Raw genomic sequence first — 18,732 nt, forward strand, 5'->3', positions numbered from 1 at the left:
GCGGCAGAGAGGCAGGAAGAGAGGCAGGATAGGTTAAAGGCAGGATAATTAATGTAAAAAGTGCATGGTGCACAACTCAGGTCCTCAAGGGTGTTTTTTTAATCTGAGAGAAACTGATTTAGAGCTGGGTGAACAGACGTGCAGGCTCTCGGGGCTATCAATGGCATTAATTGATCAATTAAGTGCAAGGGAAAAACAGAAACCAGCTGAAGCGTAGCCCCTCCTGCACTGGAGCTGTGTGAACCTGTTCTACACTTCCAGTACACCTTCTAGGAACAGGTTTGTACAGTATATCAATAACATGAGAATGTCCTCGCTATAATGCATATTCTTCTCAAATTACCCTACTCCCCACTAAATATTCAAATGTATTCAAATGATATGTGTATGTTGAGTGTCAGTGTGTTTGAACGAGCCCCGGCTTACCGAAGACACGCTCGTCGTTTACATTCTTGATGCAGAACCAGAGGCCTGCTGGGAAGGTGCAGACCAGGATGTGGAGGTCGAAAAAGAACGACACCCAGGTGGTGGGCTGGTGCTCCGACACCGACGCGATGATGGGGATATGGATCTTAGCGTAGCTGGAGAGGGAGAGAGGGGGAAGGAAAGAGTGATAAGGATAGAAGAGACAAACATCTGGTACTTCAGGGAAGATGAAGATTCAAGAAACCGCCTCAAAGGGAATGTAAAGGGAGCGCTAAAGCGGTGCTGTCAGCAAACAAACCGATTGATCGATGCTTAATGCCGAAATCAGACACGCTGCAGTTTATGTACAGAATGTAGCCTAAGCGTGTTTGAGAAGAAAAAGACTACGCTCACATTTCCTTTGAAACTACAGATGGCGGAAGCCCTTTCGCAGAGACACATATTCAATTAAACAAGTGTTTCATCGATAGGAAAGTGTGAATTAAGGTTAGCAGTGCTTACCCGGTGTCCCACAGCGAGTAGAACCGCCCACTCCACGGAGCGATGTAACCTAAATGAACAAACAATCAATACACAGGACTGGGAACTTGAACACACTTTCATTAGTGGTTATTATGAGGACTTTTTGGCGTATGGTTGACACTGGTGTGTATGTGACAGCATAAGGTGGTATGGGTAGTGTACAGATATAATGACAAAGTGAATAGGGACCCTTTGGTGCAGGGCTTTTCAATTCTGGTCCTCAAGAGCCGAAACGCTTCAGGTTTTCACTGTTGCCCATTCTAACCAGGGACTTATTTCAACCTGGAACACTAGATGAGTGCAATTAACTATGAGGTACGAACAGCTTTAGCCCCCTAGGACAATAATTAAATAGCCCTGCTTTAGTGGGTCAGGTGTCTGTTCAGTAGTAGGGCATATGTGGGTCGGGACTCGAGAGGAATGTTGAACAGTGGAGGTTAGGAATATGTTATGTATAACTCGGTCACTCAGGAACATTCTTCTTTAGTCTTCTTGGTAAGCAACTCCAGTGTAGATTTGGCCTTGTGTTTTAGGTTAGTGTCCTGCTGAAAGATGAATTAATCTCCCAGTGTCTGGTGGAAAGCAGACTGAACCAGGTTTTCCTCTAGGATCTTGCCTGCTCCATTCCATTAATTTTTTATCCTAAAAAACTCCCCTGTCCTTAACGATTACAAGCATACCCATAACATGATGCAGCCACCACTATTCTTGAAAGTATGGAGAGTGGTACTCAGCAATGTGTTGTATTTGCCCCAAACATAACATTTGTATTCAGGACAAAAAGTTAATTGCTTTGCCACATTTTTTGCAGTATTACTTTATTGCCTTGTTGCAAACAGGATGCATGTTTTGGAATATTTGTATTCTGTACAGGCTTCCTTCTTTTCACTTTGTCAATTGGGTTAGTATTGTAACTACAATGTTGGTGATCCATCCTCAGTTTTCCTATCACAGCCATCAAACTCTAATTGTTTTAAAGTCACCATTGGCCTCATGGTGAAATCCCTGAGCAGTTTCCTTTCTCTCCGGCAACTAAGTTAGGAAGGACGCCTGTATCTTTGTAGTGACTGGGTGTATTGATACACCATCCAAAGTGTAATTAATAACTTCACCATGCTCAAAGGGATATTCACTGTCTGCTTTAAAAATAAATAAATACAAATATATACCAATAGGTGCTCTTCTTTGTGAGGCATTGGAAAACCTCCCTGGTCAAGACATTTCAGCTTTTCATTTGTAAAAATGTTTAAAAACATAATTCCCCTTTGACATTATGGGGTATTGTGTGTAGGCCTGTGACAAAAACTCTAAATGTAATCCATTTTAAATTCAGGCTTTAACACAACAAAATGTGGAAAAAGTCAAGTGGTGTGAATACTTTCTGAAGGCACTGTATGTGTAATGGTAAGGTATAGTGACTCACCAGTGTAGGTGAGATAGATGACGGTGAGGAACACCACCCCAGCAGCTAGCGACACCCCCAGGAAGAACAAGGTCTGGAACTCCTGCTTGGTGAGCCTGTCCTTCAGGTACTGCAGCAATGCATATGCCTGGAGCAGCGCAAACACACCTGTGGCAGGACACACACAATCACAGAATGTTGGCGTATGCACGTTATTACAGCAACCTTAATCTCTCATGCAAGCAGGTTCATATACAAAACATTTCAAATCAGAAGGACTATCATTTGATGGTAGTATTACTATAGATGTGCTACACACTGATGCTGTAATAATACATGACAACATATTTGAATAACAGGAACAGTTTAGGCTAAATGGGATCTCTGTTCTGTTCTCTGATGTCCCGTCACTTCCGTCCCCTTAGCAAAACAGAGGAGCACTTCAGAGTTCCGAACCCCCGGGAGCATTCCAAGGTCATAACTCCTCCAGAACCGAGAGAGCGGGTGACACTAACGCCCATCACTCTGCTGGGCGCTGGCTGCCGCTGAAGACACGCCGCCAGATGTTACGAGCAGCTGCTGCCCGACGCCAAACACGCCCATCCTTTGAGAGAGCGGCGGGGCGTTCCTCAAAGCCCATGCCGCTGACGTGCTGTGCTGCCCTGGTCACCCCCATACCAAACGCTACATCAGAAATCAGACGCTACATCAGAAGCTACATTAGACTAAGAGGAACCTGAAATGGATGCTGTAGAGCTATGTAATCCAGTTATTAGGGATGTTGACAAATATACTTTTTTCTTAACGTTTAAAACAGAAGAAAAAAAATGTGGTTCTCTGTTAAAACGTTAAATATTCCACATTAATTCACAATGCAGCTGCTGACAGCAACGGTTTGGGTCTAACAATGAGTCCCTTTCAGATAGTTAATCATTGCACCTACTACCACCAATATCTTCTCATTTAACTTAGCAAAGTATTGCCATACAGGACTTCGCTGCTGTCGCTGGCCTTTCTCTGCCAATTTTCCAACTTAACGATGACGTAGTGGTGGAGAGTAGACTCCAAAATAATTGACTTCTCAACCCATTGCACGTAGCCTCTCGGGGTTGACTTCCATTTCTGAAAGTCAAAATTTTATTCTGCCAGACAGATTAGTTGCCGTACTTCCGAGAACACAAACACTCGCATCTTTCATAGTGAGAGGGGAGTGGTACAGTATAGGTAGGTCGGACACCAGGCAGACAGAGTCAGAACCGTGCACTAGGCCTATCTATCGGTAATCAAAAGCTGTATCTCGCAATTGGAATGCTGTATCTTGCAATATCTTGGCTTGCAATGTCTCGCAACTTCAGTAAAGCAGGGCATATCATCAATGAATAGGCTAGGATATTCTACACGCAACAGACCGACAAATGAACACACACTCGCATCATTAGTGAATAGAAAGACCAGGCAAGTCAGTGAAAGGGAGAGAGAGGTAGGCAGAAAGAACCGTGCGTCTTAGTAATCCATCTCGCAATGTCTTGTCTTTCATGCCATGCAAAGTCCACCTCTTTCTCTCAGGTTTTATTTAAATTACACAACTTTACCCAGGTTTTTATAGCCTATTGTCTAGTTAGACTATAACACAGCAAATAATATGTTTTGTGATAACTGCACTGTGATCTACATTTCCTTAAAAAAAAAAAAGACGTTTTTCGTTTGGGGATTTTTTCTTAACTTTAATGAATCCAATTTAGTTTTACTGTTCAAACGTTCACACCCCTAGCTGTTACTACCCTCCAGAATAAATGAATACAACCTAAATGCTGTCTGGGAGTAGCTGGGACCGTTGGCGAGATGGGAACACTTAGGTTGCATCAACAAAATGGTAAAAAGGCACTGCCAATACAAGAGAACTGCTTGGTCATGGTCTAAGGTCTCTGTTGAAAAATAGATTTTTATCTCAACGAGACATACCTGGTTAATTGAAAAAGCGGTGTGCGTCTCATGGTGAGTTGTTTCGTGTGCTCAGGAGACAAAAAAAGAGGTTACCTGCTGCCGCCATGTGCTCGCTGGTTCTGATTGGCTGGAAGCCCACAAACGGGATCTGCATGGACAGCACCAGGCCCATGATGTAGAAAGTGCTGTAAGCTGAGGGAGAAAGAGAGAAACAGACAAAGGGATAGAAAGAGAGAGAGATGAGATCAAACAAACAGGTCAAACACACATACTGTTCTATTCAAAAACCCACCATCACTTCAGTTAGAGGTATTTCATGTGAATTGATTTTCTCAATGCAACTTCTGAGAGGGAGTAAATACAATAACGTCTTATCTGGAGTAATTTACATAGATGTGGGCAAAGAAAAGCGCAGTGGGGGACCTAACATGAGCCGGCAGTAGAACTCCCACCTTTGTAGCTCGGGGGAGCTGATTCTAAAGGAGTGTGCCCTAATTAAGATTTCATCCTTTCCTGAACACTGGGGCTTTTTGAAGTGGCTGTGACTAGCCCTGAGCACTCCCGACTATGATTCATTATCGCCTGTTGACTGATGGAGCTAAGAAATGACCTGTGTGAAATAGAACTGCATTTTTGTTCAAGAGGGACTCTCATTGTGGCAAGCTCCGATGCCAAAGAGGCATCTAGTTTTTAGAAGTGCTTTCTTTATGGTAGATGAAGGAGAAAGGTTAAAACTAGATAAAAACGAGATGGTTATGAAACACTTTAAGGAGCAAGACCTTGCACAAGATGGTTGCTTGAATAACTATGCAAAGTCCTCTTCTATTAAAGGGTGCTTGAGGTTGACATCCTCTGCGTTCGAAGCAATAAATATTTCAGAACAATGCAAAAATATTCCACATTAACAAATGGTTCTTGTCGAAGGGTGGAATTCTTTGTTGGGGAAAATGCAGAGAGATTGAGTACAGCGGGGTCGAGGCCCTCTTTTTAACTAGAGTCGTCATTTATTTTCAAAGGCCCAAGAATGGGGTACTGTTTACTGTGAGCAATACGGACAATCAAGAGTAACTGATGCTAGACCATTTATCTTGACCCAGCTAGCCTGCTGTTCCTTCAGCTCAGATAAATATGTACTGCTTACGACGCTGCAGCATATATGCAATGTTCTGTCTGACAAGTGATGTGTTCTGTTCTGTACGCCTCAAGGACAGAAATAAGTCTGGTTCTTAGACCATTGGTTTACTCAGCAATTTACAGGAAGATATTCGCAGTTGAATTCAGAATAATTAAACTCATTCAGGAGAGCAAACAAGTGTTAGTGGTTAGAGGAAACAAGTGCGTGCGGTCACATCTCTTTAGCAGATAGAGAAGGTTTGCGGTCACATATTCATGTGTTGCATGTTTCGTCACAATATTGTTTTGAACGTTCGTTTTGGACTGATGCCCAACTGAGCATTCTACTCAATGCATCGTCAATGAGCACTGATGAAGATTTCATCAAAATGCATTATAGTAGCTTGGATTATAGTGGCTTGGAAATACAATGCCATTCAAAAGGAGGCAAATACTTAGTAGGAAAACCTTTTGATGTCGCCAGATTGACTTTAGATCTAGTATAACGTTAGCTAAGATTGAGGGAAGGACACCGGACGTTAGCTAGCTAGTTTGACAAACTTTACTAGCCAATGACAGCATTGCCATCTGTCTAAAGTAAATTTGACGACATGATAATGCTGGCAAAGTTCTTTCCTACTAAACATTTGACTACTTTGGCAATGTTATCGTATTTCCAGGCACTATAGTGTAATTTAGACTAAACAGTAGTTAGCCTCCCTCCAGAATGACTGGGCTTCTCACCACTTTAGGGCACCACTATGGCGCCGCCGATAGAGGGCGGCTTGAGAACGTTCATAACAATGGCATGATGTGACCGAGTGACGGAGGTGCAACCTATGAATAGAGGGGGCTGATGGTCAGATCTCTTTAGCAGATTAAAGTGTTTGTGGTCACTCACCGATATAGACCCTCCTGCTGTAGCGCTGCATGAGCAGCAGCACAAACACATGCAGAGGGATCAGGTTGATGATGAAGACATATCCTCCCCATGCTGACACCTGCAACACAAACACACAGCCATCAGTAAAACAGACACCTGCAACAGGAATACATGGAAATATGCAGTGGCCCCATATAAAACCAATTCAATCATATTTAACACTGTATGACTGAAGTAAAATGCTTCAACTTTTAAAGCGCCTTGAAATTATGCAGCAACATTGTCTCAGACACGCAGCGTGAAATGAGAGGGGCTTATAAAATACTCTACAAAAACATCAGCTGCAGTACTTCAAACGGCTCCATTGAAAATCACACTGTGTAGGGTGTACAGAGCACAGAGGACAGCCTGTTTAGGACAGCCTTTTGGGATAAATGCTCACACTCTCACAGACACAAACCTGCTTAGCCACACAATCACACACTGCATTCACAAATCACTCATCTATGGTTAAAATATGTTTCGCAATTACCCCTAATTGCGAAACAGAAAAGTCACACTAGAAGGAGATAAATCCCCTCAATAAGTTCCTTCTGGCGTGGTTAAGTGTAATTACCTTTTCACAGCCATTTGTATCTTTAGCTTTAGCTTCAGATGGTGTGAGCTAATTAGGTACAGCTGAACCGTAACTTGAATGAATACAGAGACGACTTCTATTTTTTTTTGACACAGCGGTTCACTGAGAGAAGAGGTTGCTAATTGAAAACACCCGTCCAGAGGAACTGCTGGGGGGTGACAGTGAGGAGAGGAGAAAGTGAGGCCAGTGTCTCGCTCTGAGGGTCGCATCCCGCAGCCTCCCGGACGTAATTTGAGCGTAATTTGACCAAACATCTCACAAATCTACTGCTAATGACTTCGCCGATGTGTGTGTGTATATGTGTGTGTTGTTTGAGAAAAAGAAGCTTGTGTATGAGAGACACATTTTTTTTTTTTTTTTTTACATCACTTCCCCCCATGGTTTTGAGGGTCGAATAAGCAGGCAGCAATCTTCTGGAGGCTGAGATTCTTTGAGGAGAGTACAGTCCAAATTGCTGAACCACCAAGCACAAAATATCTTGTTTACCACCAAAAAAGTCTGCTAAGAGACAGCGAGGTAGCTGAAAGAGCTGGTGCAGACACGATCAATATTCCTGTAAGAGTAAACAATGCATTTATCGATATAGCGCAGTCCTACATCAAGAAACCAACAAAACCGATGTTTTCACTGAAAACTTATCACACTTCCCTTGAGAAAAACCTCGATCGAAACAATGTTTTTCCTGGTCAGGCCGCTAGGCATCCTGCTTGATGTATTTAAATAAATCCACCTCTTACTCTGGATATAGTCAAGAATATATCCTTCAGGCAACAGCAACTATCAGGAATGTTATAAGCTGGAGATGGAGAGTATGAAAAATGTATGCACTCACTAAAACTCTGGATAAGAGCGTCTGCTAAATGACTAAAATGTAAAATGAGATAATGTAGTTAGTAGATTCCCTGATTAGATAAGACACATCCTCATAATATCACTTGGGGGTATTGAAACATCCGAGTGACATCCCTGTAAGGCTTTCATGCCATGTTGTGCCAGTAGTTCTATGAGAAGAGCAGTTGTCCTTGGAGAAGCTTCCCTTACAATACAATGAGGAAGAATAACTGGTTCAGTATGTTACAATACAACCAGGTGGACGAGCAGTTTCTGTATGTTACAATACAACCAGGTGGACGAGCAGTTTCTGTATGTTACAATACAACCAGGTGGACGAGCAGTTTCTGTATGTTACAATACAACCAGGTGGATGAGCAGTTTCTGTATGTTACAATACAACCAGGTGGACGAGCAGTTTCTGTATGTTACAATACAACCAGGTGGACGAGCAGTTTCTGTATGTTACAATACAACCAGGTGGACGAGCAGTTTCTGTATGTTACAATGAGGAGGAAGGGCTGTTACACGATGTTAGGGCTTCCAATGGGCACAATGCTAATCTGTTAGTGTGTGCACCTCAGCATTTGGCCCCGTGACCCTAATGGACAGGTCTTACTGCAGTCAGCAAAGAACCAGACACCATTAGAGCCTAGACTTTAACCATTATCTTTACCCACACTCTACTTCGCTTATCTAGCCACCCAGGGCCACTATGAACAAGCATAGGGAGATGGATGGTATTGTAGTGGTAAAAGGGGGTAGGGGTCTTGCTACAGGGCTAGATTGGCTCAGAAGGGGGCTAAAGAGGCTCAGGCACCTTTGTGGGGGGTAGGATGCTGAAAACAGAATAACCGGAGATGCTGTTGGTCACCTACGGGGGTATCAGATGGCATGAGAAAGGTCTTTGTGGGAGAAAGTTGTTTTGATGAAAGTCAGGTGGGGCCTGGGGAGGTAGGTGAACCACTGCGTCACTGCAAAGCTCTGGCTCTGCATCGATTTTTCCACTGTAAAAAGGGCCTCAAGAGTTGTGATTATTGCTTGACTTCTAATAATAACCTCCAGCAAGCGGCACATCTTACAAACAATCACCTGAAGAGCTGAGTTGTGGTGCTGAGAACATCTCATAAATACTTTACGAGGGAAAAGAACTTGGGGGCGGGTGAAGGGGGGTGCTGTCACGGTAGGAGTGCGCTGTCACAGGAACTTAGGGAATACAAGATCTCTCCCAGGAGACGGTAGATAGAATGTCACGCATCTCACGGTAGGGGTTTTCACAGTTCTTGTCCATCATGACATCTCAACTGAGTTTCTTCTCTCCCTCCCACGGGCTGATTATGACAGAGCTGAGCACGGAATCTCTCACTGGCCATTGCAGATGTGCCATGTTCGATTAAGCCTCATTGGTGAGTATCCTTAATCAACAGAGAGATGGGAAGAAGCGGTGGAGGGGTAGATATTGCAGCATGGAGGGCTGCAACTGCAAGTCACTCCCACTAGAGTGTCGCGAGAGAGTGACAAGGGAGATACGGGCTTGTCGTGTTGCCAACAAACCCTGCAACAGGAGAGGCATCAGTCAGACATCAGACTACAGAAGGATGTTAGTGGGAGGATGGGTAGAGCGGGGTTGTGATTAGAGGGAGTACAGCTATGACCGGAAGTGACTTATTGTAGCAAGTTAGGAGAGCATTTTAGCTAACAGTAACCCTAACCCTTTTCTGGACCTAAGTGTCCTAACCTGCCACGTTAATTATCCTAACCTGCTGCGTAAGCTCGCCTAACCTGCTATGAAAAAGTAACTTCCGATCGTAGCTGTACTCACTAGTCAGAACCGTAGAGCGGGGAAGGCCAAAATATTCTCACACTCCGGATCCCTGAGGAGTGAGAGAGTGAGACATACAGAATGAGAGAGGGGCTTATAAAGTTGCCGTGGTTTCTCAGTAGAAAATCTCCCTGCTCTCCCTTCTCTTCAAATGTGGTCATTAGAGGCTTTCCCCTTCTCTCTTCCTGCAGGAGCTTGGAATCGAAGGAATCAATGGGAGCTGGATCTCTCTAATTCGTTTCATTTGACATCTGTCGCTTCCCGGGCTGAGGGGAGATTTAACTGTGAAGGAGCTGGAAGCAGATCTTTGCAGGCGCTCAACATCAACAATCGTACACAGAGCGCTCGGAGGCAGTCGGATCTGTTAATATTTTATCTTATCTCTCCATCGACCCCGACAGGTCGGGGGGGATTCATAAATAACATTTAACGCGCCAGTACAGACTCCTTTTTCACGCCACTTTTGATGTCTGCGACTGCTCTCAACTATGCCATCTCGGGGCTATCTTAATGTAATCATGACTTCCAATTCCCATAGATGGAATGCTACATCGGTGGAAATCAATGACACTGTTTTTCCGGCCAATAACTAAGGCTCTTTGACACTCACCATGTAGAAGTAGGAGAGGCAGCAGCCAATGGACCAGAACACCGAACCGGTCTTGATCGACTTCACCTATGAGGGGGAGAACAGTCACAACAAAGGGTTAAGGACCAGTAAACTGATTCTGTCAAACATATCATCCAGGACAACAAAGTTAATAGCACTTTCTAACTCCCACAGTATGCTGTAACTAACATAGCCTACATTCACTTGATGGAACAGTGGAAAAGTGTTAGTGAAACACCATATAATCCCAGTGAAACCAAACAGTTGTTTCATTAACAGTCTTAATTACAGCTCCTAAACAGATGAGGGGGCACCAGAGACTGTATATGGGGGGAATCCGGCTGTGTAGAGAGATGCACTGAATACAACGGGTGTAAACTCTACCGTGAAATTCTTACTTACTAGCCCCTGCCAACGGTGCAGATATTTTCTCCCCAAAATAATACAAATAGTAACAAGAGGGAGTACCAGTACCATATCACTGTGCATGGGTATGAGGTATTTGAGGTAGATACACTACATGACCAAGAGTATGTGGACACCTGCTCGTCGAACGTCTCATTCCAAAATCATGGGCATTAATATAGAGCTGGTCCCTCCTTTGCTGCTATAACAGCCTCCACTCTTCTGGGAAGGCATTCCACTAGATGTTGGAACATTGCTGCGGGGACTTCCTTCCATTCAGCTACAAGAGCATTAGTGAGGTCAGGCACTGATGTTGGGCGATTAGGCCTGGCTCGAAGTCGGAGTTCCAATTCATCCCAAAGGTGTTCGATGGGTTGGAGGTCAGTGCTCTGTGCAGGCCAGTCAAGTTCTTCCACACTGATCTCGACAAACCATTTCTGTATGGACCTCGCTTTGTGCACGGGGGCATTGTCATGCTGAAACAGGAAAGGGCCTTCCCTAAACTGTTGCCACAAAGTTGGAAGCATAGAATCATCTAGAATGACATTGTACGATGTAGCGTTAAGATTCCCTTCACTGGAACTAAGGGGCCTAGCCCGAACCATGAAAAACACTCCCAGACCATTTTTCCCTTCCACAAAACTTTACAGTTGGCACTACGCATTGGGGCAGGTAGCGTTCTCCTGGCATCCACCAAACCCAGATTTGTCCGTCGGACTGCCAGATGGTGAAGCGTGACTCATCACTCCAGAGAACCTGGTTCCACTGCTCCAGAGTCCAATGGTGGTGAGCTTTACACCACTCCAGCAGACGCTTGGCATTGCGCATGGTGATCTTAGGCTTGTGTGCGGCTGCTCGGCCATGGAAACCCATTTCATGAAGCTCCCGACGAACAGTTCTTGTGCTGATGTTGCTTCCAGAGACAGTTTGGAACTCTGTAGTGAGTGTTGCAACCGAGGACAGACATTTTTTACGCACTACAGCACGCGGCAGTCCCGTTCTGTGAGCTTGTGTGGCCTTCCACTTCGCGGCTGAGCCGTTGTCGCTCCTAGACGTTTCCACTTCACAATAACAGCACTTACAGTTGACCGGGGCAGCTCTAGCAGGGCAGAAATCTGACGGACTGACTTGTTGGAAAGGTGGCATCCTATGACAATGCCACGTTGAAAGTCACAGCTCTTCAGTAAGGCCATTCTACAGCCAATGTTTGTCTATGGAGATTGCATGGCTGTGCGCTCAATTTTATACACCTGTCAGCAACGAGTGTGGCTGAAATAGCCGAATCCACTAACTTGAAGGGTTGTCCACATACTTTTGTATATATGGTGTATGTACATAAAAGCAGGGTAAAGTGACTAGGCATCAGGATAGATACAGCAAAATACAGAACAGAGTAGCAGCAGCATATGACGAGTGTGAAAGTGTGTGTATGTGCGTATGACGTCTATGCGTATGCGTGGGTTTGTGTGAGTGTAGTGCATATATAGTCTCTTGAGTGTGCATAGAGTCGGTGCAAGATAGAGTCATTGCAGATAGTCCGGGTAACCATTTAATTAACTATTTAGCAGTCTTATGGCTCGGGGGGGGTAGAAGCCGTCTCAGAGCCGTTTGGTCCGAGAGTCGAAGCTCCAGTACCGTTTGCCGGACAGTAGCAGTTTAAGGGCGGTTTAAGTCCTGTAGAGGTCCTGGATAGCAGGGAGCTCAGCCCCAGTGATGTACTGGGCCGTCCGCACGACCCTCTGTAACGCTTTGCGGTTGAGGGCGGTGCATTTGCCATACCAAGCAGTGATGCAACCAGTCAAGATGCTCTCGATAGTGCAGCTGTAGAACGTTTTGAAGATCGAGGGCCCATGCCAAATCTTTTCAGCCTCCTGAGGGGGTCGAATCTCTCGACCTCTTCCACTACAGCCCTGTAGATGTGGATGGGGGCATGCTCTCTCATTTTTCCAGTAGTCCACAATCAGCTCCTTGGTCTTACTGATGTTGAGGGAGAGGCTGTTGTCCTGGCACCACACTGCCATGTCTCTGATCTCCTCCCTGTGAAGTGCTATTGACATTGCGTCATCTGTGGATCTGTTGGGGCGATATGCGAATTGGAGTGGGTCTAGGGTGTCTGGGATGATGGTGTTGATGTGTGTCATGACCAGACTTTCAAAGCATTTCATAATTACAGATGTGAGTGCTACGGTACGATAGTCATTTAGGAAGGTTGCCTTGGAGTTCTTCGGAACAGTGACAATAGTGGTCAGCTTGAAACATGTTGGTATTACAGACTGGGACAAGGAGAGATTGAAAATGAACATTTACATAATTTAGCAGACGTCTGAAGACACTTGCCAGCTGGTCTGCACATGCTATGAGAATGCGCCCTGGTACGCGTCTGGCCCAGCGGCCTTGCTAGTGTTAAAAGAGAGGGCTGCCTGGAATTTTAGTCTGCTCCTGACACTAGCTTGGACTGCCGGTTACCTGGTCTCACCCCACAGCCTGAGTCAACACATTAAAGGGACCATGTCTGAAAGACTACTGTGGGAAAGTGATGGCAGGGAGCAGGACAGGCAGCGGCAGGAGCACAGACTTCTTTATCGAACGTCGTCTGAGGTACACATCAGTCACACTTCACTTGATCTGCTGATGAGGATTGATTGATCAGCGGTGGAAAGCAGGCCTGGTCCAAATACCCACCAGAGCCTCAGCCAAGCAGTGAAAACCTCTACAGTCCCATCTATTTTAACCCTAAATGGTTTCCATGTCATGCTCGTTCCCTCCGATGAGGGCTCACCGAAGCGGCGCTCTGGTTTTGACACGAGTGAAACTACACAATTCCTCACAGGTAATACTGAGGGAGCTGACAAAGATGTAGGCCACTGCGGAACACCAGAAGCCTATAGCTTTCCCAGTGCCAATTAAAAGGGAGCTAGCCTACAATCTACCAGGGCTCGAGACTACTATGCAGAGCATGTGCACGGTCATGTTCAAATACGTCTCTCTCTACTCCCCACACACACACAGCGATACGAGCAGGGCTAATTAAATGTGAGCCTAGAGAAACTGTGGAATTAGTGGGACAACAATGGAAGCACGGTGGAGAGGCGGGGTAGCGGGGAGTGCTAGTGTTAAAAAGGGCAGCTCTCTGGGGTGCGAGAGGATTCAATTATAGATTAGGGAGGGGATGAGGTGGGGCCGACCCAGGAAGATTAAGCAGCTGGAGTTGAATGGGTTATTAGCAGATAAAATGAAGAAGACGGATCATGAAGATTGGGGAGAAGAAGCCTGGGAGAGGTTCCCGTTTTAGCATGTGAGGGAAGGGCTAGAGAATGAGAGAGAAAGAGAGCAGAAGAGGGGGAAGTGTTGAGACAAACGTGGGTAAATGAGACTGATAATGAAAAGCAGTGACACGTAGCCGGCATAATAGTCTTTTCGGGGCTCTCGCCAAATGGAACGACGACAGTGTGAAAGTTTTTTTTCCACCGATGGCGCCGCTTCACTAATGACGCGCCACTTAAGGAGGTGATGATGAGCACTGGCGGGGGACACCTGTGTCACCTGGAACACGCATTGTCTGCATTCCAAATCATGGCACCCAATTCCCTATATAGTGCGCTACTTTTGCCCAGGACCCATTGGGCTCTGGTTAACAGGGGTGCACTTTATAGGAAGTTTGATGCCATTTGGTACGCCCTCGTTGTGTTGGTTCGTTCTAAGACAGGCATAATCTATGTGGAATGACAATAAAAAGCTCTTATGAAGCTGCAGATGCAACAGCTGCTCCTCTGACTAAACCAAATATTGAAATGATACGTATCAAATCATTGTGAAATGATCATGACAGAGAAGGCGGCTTATCACAAGGAAAACACATTTATCACAATCAGACACTGCAGGTTCCTAAGTAATCATAACAGAGAATGTCCCTGGTAGCGTTTTAGCGGTACTCGAGTAAATGCATAATGCACCACATCGAGCAAATTACACATTGGCTGTCTGCGTTTCAGGTCACAACAGTGGTGGAGTGTAGATGGTGGAGGCCCCCTGGGTCTGGAGCCAGTCACGGCTCTGACATTAACACTCATAATGTGGGAGGTTCTCTGCGACACTCTGGGCGGGAGGTTAAACGCTCTTTCACACAACTCCGGCAGCTCCAGGGTGTGTGTGTGTGTGTGTGTGTGTGTGTTTGTGTGCGGCTAGTTGATGAACGCAGAGGCTCTTCAAACCAAGTGGCGTTATCAGCTCAGTCACACTTGCCTGAGTTAACATGACACAGAGCACTCCATACACAAGAACCCTGATATGGGTTTTCAAGCTGTGGAAGCAACAGATGAAGGCGTCTCAAGCCCCCGCAGGAGTTCAATGTCTGTACTTAATAGGTCAAGTGTCAAGCTGAAAGAAGTCTACTGACTGATAGATTGAAAGATAAAAAAAGTTCAGGCACAACACACAAATACATGCATGACTGGACAAATGTATGCTGACAGACGGACAAACGGACACAAGGTCCTTTCTACTGTCACCATCCTGCAGAGCTTGAGGGTGACAAACAAGTGAAGTGTGGTGGGAGAGAGAGCCCGTGTCACGTTTACCTGCGTGAATGCCGGTGTGTCCTTGGGCTTGGGTTCAAAAGGAGGACAAAGCCAGGTGGATGAAAAAAAATCTACCTAACTCCCCATTTGTTAGGAGCGCTGCTCAGTTTTACTTCTGAAAAATATAGGATGACTTAGTGTGGAGAGGTCGTGGCGATTATCAGCTTGTCTAGAGGGGCTTAGATGCCACTAAAGTGAAATTAATACAGGGAACTGATGGGGAGCCTGGCGCCCCCTGCCAAGGTCACCTTTGATAAGGGGGGAAATGTATGTTAAATTTGGCCATTTACAATGTACTTCAATTTCATCTAGCTATGTGAATACATTGCATGCACCTGCATCGGCTTCAAGTCATCAGGGAGCATAATGTACAAAATGTGGGAAGGAGTAGAGCTGTGTGTGCGAGGCTGCGACACTAATGCGATTGAAGGTAGAGGACACACACTGAGGGCAAAAAGTTAGAACATTTGAGTTTCTTTTGCCTAGAATCCTACTTCTACAGCATATGGCCCATTTCCATGGTATTGTAAGCCATTGTGCACATCGATAATACTTCCACCTTGTCTATGTTAGCTTATCCAATGTCTGGTAATATCTGTCATTCCGCTAGGCCTATCAGGGACGTTTTTTTGTGTGACATTAAGAGAAAAAAGGGTTACTGTTCAATTGAACGGACTGTTCAAGTGCGGTAAATAAGAAACACGTTTCAACTCCAACCTTAGATATTTTCGATTACTCGATTTTTAAAGGTCACCAGCAGTGACTGAAACCTACACAAAGCAGCACACTGTGTCCCAAACAGTCAGCAGACTGAGTGGAGGTTATCATGATTTAAGTCAGTCTATCAATAATTTAACCACACCAAAGCAGCTATTAGAGCATTACAGTGCATTTGGAAAGTATTCAGACCCGTTGACTTTTTACTGAAAATGTTACGTTACAGCCTTATTCTAAAATTGATTAAATTATTTTTTCTCAATCTACACACAATATCCCATAATGACAAAGCAAAAACAGGTTTAGGAATGTTTGCAGATTTATTTAAAATAAAAAACAGAAATACCTTATTTACATAAGTATTCAGACCCTTTGCTATGAGACTCGAAATTGAGCTCAGGTGCATCCTGTTTCCATTGATCATCCTTGAGATGTTTCTACAACTTGATTGGAGTCCACCTGCGGTAAACTCAATTCATTGGACATGATTTGGAAAGGCACACACAGTTCTATATAAAGTCCCACAGTTGACAGTGCATGTCAGAGCAAAAACCAAGCCATGAGGTCAAAGGAATCCTGTCTGTAGAGCTCCGAGGCAGGATTGTGCCGAGGCACAGATCTAGGGAAGGGTACCAAAAAATGTCTGCCACATTGAAGGTCCCCAAGAACACAGTGGCCTCCATCATTCTTAAATGTAAGAAGTTTGGAACCACCAAGACTCTTCCTAGAGCTGGCCGCCCGACAAAACTGAGCAATTAGGGGAGAAGGGCCTTGGTCAGGGAGGTAACCAAGAACCCAATGGTCACTGACAGAGCTCCAGAGTTCCTCTGTGGAGATGGGAGAACCATCTAGAAGGACAACCATCTCTGCATCACTATCAAATCAGGCCTTTATGGTATAGTCGCCAGACAGAAGCCACTCCTCAGTAAAAGGCACATGACAGCTCACTTGGAGTTTGCCAAAAGGCACCTAAAGGACTTTCAGACCATGAGAAACAAGATTCTCTGGTCTGATGAAACCAAGATTTAACTATTTGGCCTGAACACCAAATCAAATTTTATTTGTCACATGCGCCGAATACAACAAGTGTAGACCTTACAGTGAAATACTTACTTACAAGCCCTTAACCAACAATGCACTATTAAGAAAGAATATCTAAAAAAAATGAACAATAACAATAACAAATAATTAAAGAGCAGCAGTAAAATAACAACAGCGAGGCTATATACAGGGGGTATCGGTGCCGAGTCAATGTATGGGGGCACCGGTTAGTCGAGGTAATGGAGGTAATATGTACATGTAGGGAAAGTTATTAAAGTGACTATGCATAGATAATAAACAGAGTAGCAGCAGCGTAAAGGGGGGGGGGGCAATGCAAATAGTTTGGGTAGCCATTTGATTAGATGTTCAGGAGTCTTATGGCTTGGGGGTAGAAGCTGTTTAGAAGCCACTTGGACCTAGACTTGGCACTCCGGTACCGCTTGCTGTGCGGTAGCAGAGAGAACAGTCTATGACTAGGGTGGCTGGAATCTTTGACCATTTCTAGGGCATTCCTCTGACACCGCCTGGTATAGAGGTCCTGGATGGCAGGAAGCTTGGCCCCAGTGATGTACTGGGCCGTACGCACTACCCTCTGTAGTGCCTTGCGGTCGGAAGCCGAGCAGTTGCCATACCAGGCAGTGACGCAACCAGTCAGGATGCTCTCGATGGTGCAGCTGTAGAACCTTTTGAGGATCTGTTGACCCATGCCAAATCTTTTTAGTCTCCTTAGGGGGAATAGGTTTTGTCGTGCCCTCTTCACGACTGTCTTTGTGTGCTTGGACCGCATTAGTTTGTTGGTGATGTGGACACCAAGGAACTTGAAGCCCTCAACCTGCTCCACTACAGCCCCATCGATGACAATGGGGGCATGCTCGGTCCTCTTCTTTTTCCTGTAGTCCACAATCATCTCCTTTGTCTTGATCACGTTGAGGGAGAGGTTGTTGTCCTGGCACCACACGGCCAGGACTCTGACCTCCCTATAGGCTGTCTCGTCGTTGTCGGTGATCAGGCCTACCACTGTTGTGTCATCGGCAAACTTAATGATGGTGTTGGAGTCGTGCCTGGCCATGCAGTCATGAGTGAACAGGAGGGGACTGAGCACACACCCCTGAGGGGCCCCCGTGTTGAAGATCAGCGTGGCGGATGTGTTGTTACCTACCCTTACCACCTGGGGGCGGCCCGTCAGGAAGTCCAGGAACCAGTTGTAGAGGGAGGTGTTTAGTCCCAGGGTCCTTAGCTTAGTGATGAGCTTTGAGGGCACTATGGTGTTGAACGCTGGGCTGTAGTCAATGAATAGCATTCTCACACAGGTGTTCCTTTTATCCAGGTGTGAAAGGGCAGTGTGGAGCGCAATAGAGATTGCATAATCTGTGGATCTGTTGGGGCGGTATGCAAATTCGAGTGGGTCTAGGGTTTCTGGGATAATGGTGTTGATGTGAGCCATGACCAGCCTTTCAAAGCACTTCATGGCTACAGACGTGAGTGCTATGGGTCGGTAGTCATTTAGGCAGGTTACATTAGTGTTCTTGGGCACAGGGACTATAGTGGTCTGCTTGAAACATGTTGGTATTACAGACTCAGACAGGGAGAGGTTGAAAATGTCAGTGAAGACACTTGCCAGTTGGTCAGCGCATGCTCGGAGTACACGTCCTGGTAATCCCTTTGGCCAATCGGCTTTGTGAATGTTGACCCGTTTAAAGGTCTTACTCACATCGGCTACGGAGAGCGTGATCACACAGTCGTCCGGAACAGCTGATGCTCTCATGCATGTTTCAGTGTTACTTGCCTCGAAGCGAGCATAG

The 18,732-nt window shown here is 45.4% G+C and overlaps 1 protein-coding gene across 1 annotated transcript in view; it reads right to left on the minus strand.

The window, feature by feature from the left end:
• Nucleotides 1-18,732, minus strand: part of LOC311110829 (dolichyl-diphosphooligosaccharide--protein glycosyltransferase subunit STT3B) — an 83,545-nt gene that overhangs the window by 9,284 nt on the left and 55,529 nt on the right. The window contains exons 4-9 of the mRNA XM_084153413.1: nucleotides 10,191-10,256; nucleotides 6,309-6,408; nucleotides 4,388-4,486; nucleotides 2,372-2,518; nucleotides 928-976; nucleotides 427-581 (exon numbers count right to left, since the gene is read on the minus strand). Of these exons, the coding sequence (XP_084009539.1) occupies nucleotides 427-581; nucleotides 928-976; nucleotides 2,372-2,518; nucleotides 4,388-4,486; nucleotides 6,309-6,408; nucleotides 10,191-10,256 (616 nt within the window). The remainder of the gene's footprint in view (nucleotides 1-426; nucleotides 582-927; nucleotides 977-2,371; nucleotides 2,519-4,387; nucleotides 4,487-6,308; nucleotides 6,409-10,190; nucleotides 10,257-18,732) is intronic.

The sequence above is a fragment of the Coregonus lavaretus genome, assembly GCF_964263955.1.
Source record: "Coregonus lavaretus genome assembly, chromosome: 3".
Taxonomy (NCBI): Eukaryota; Metazoa; Chordata; class Actinopteri; order Salmoniformes; family Salmonidae; genus Coregonus; species Coregonus lavaretus.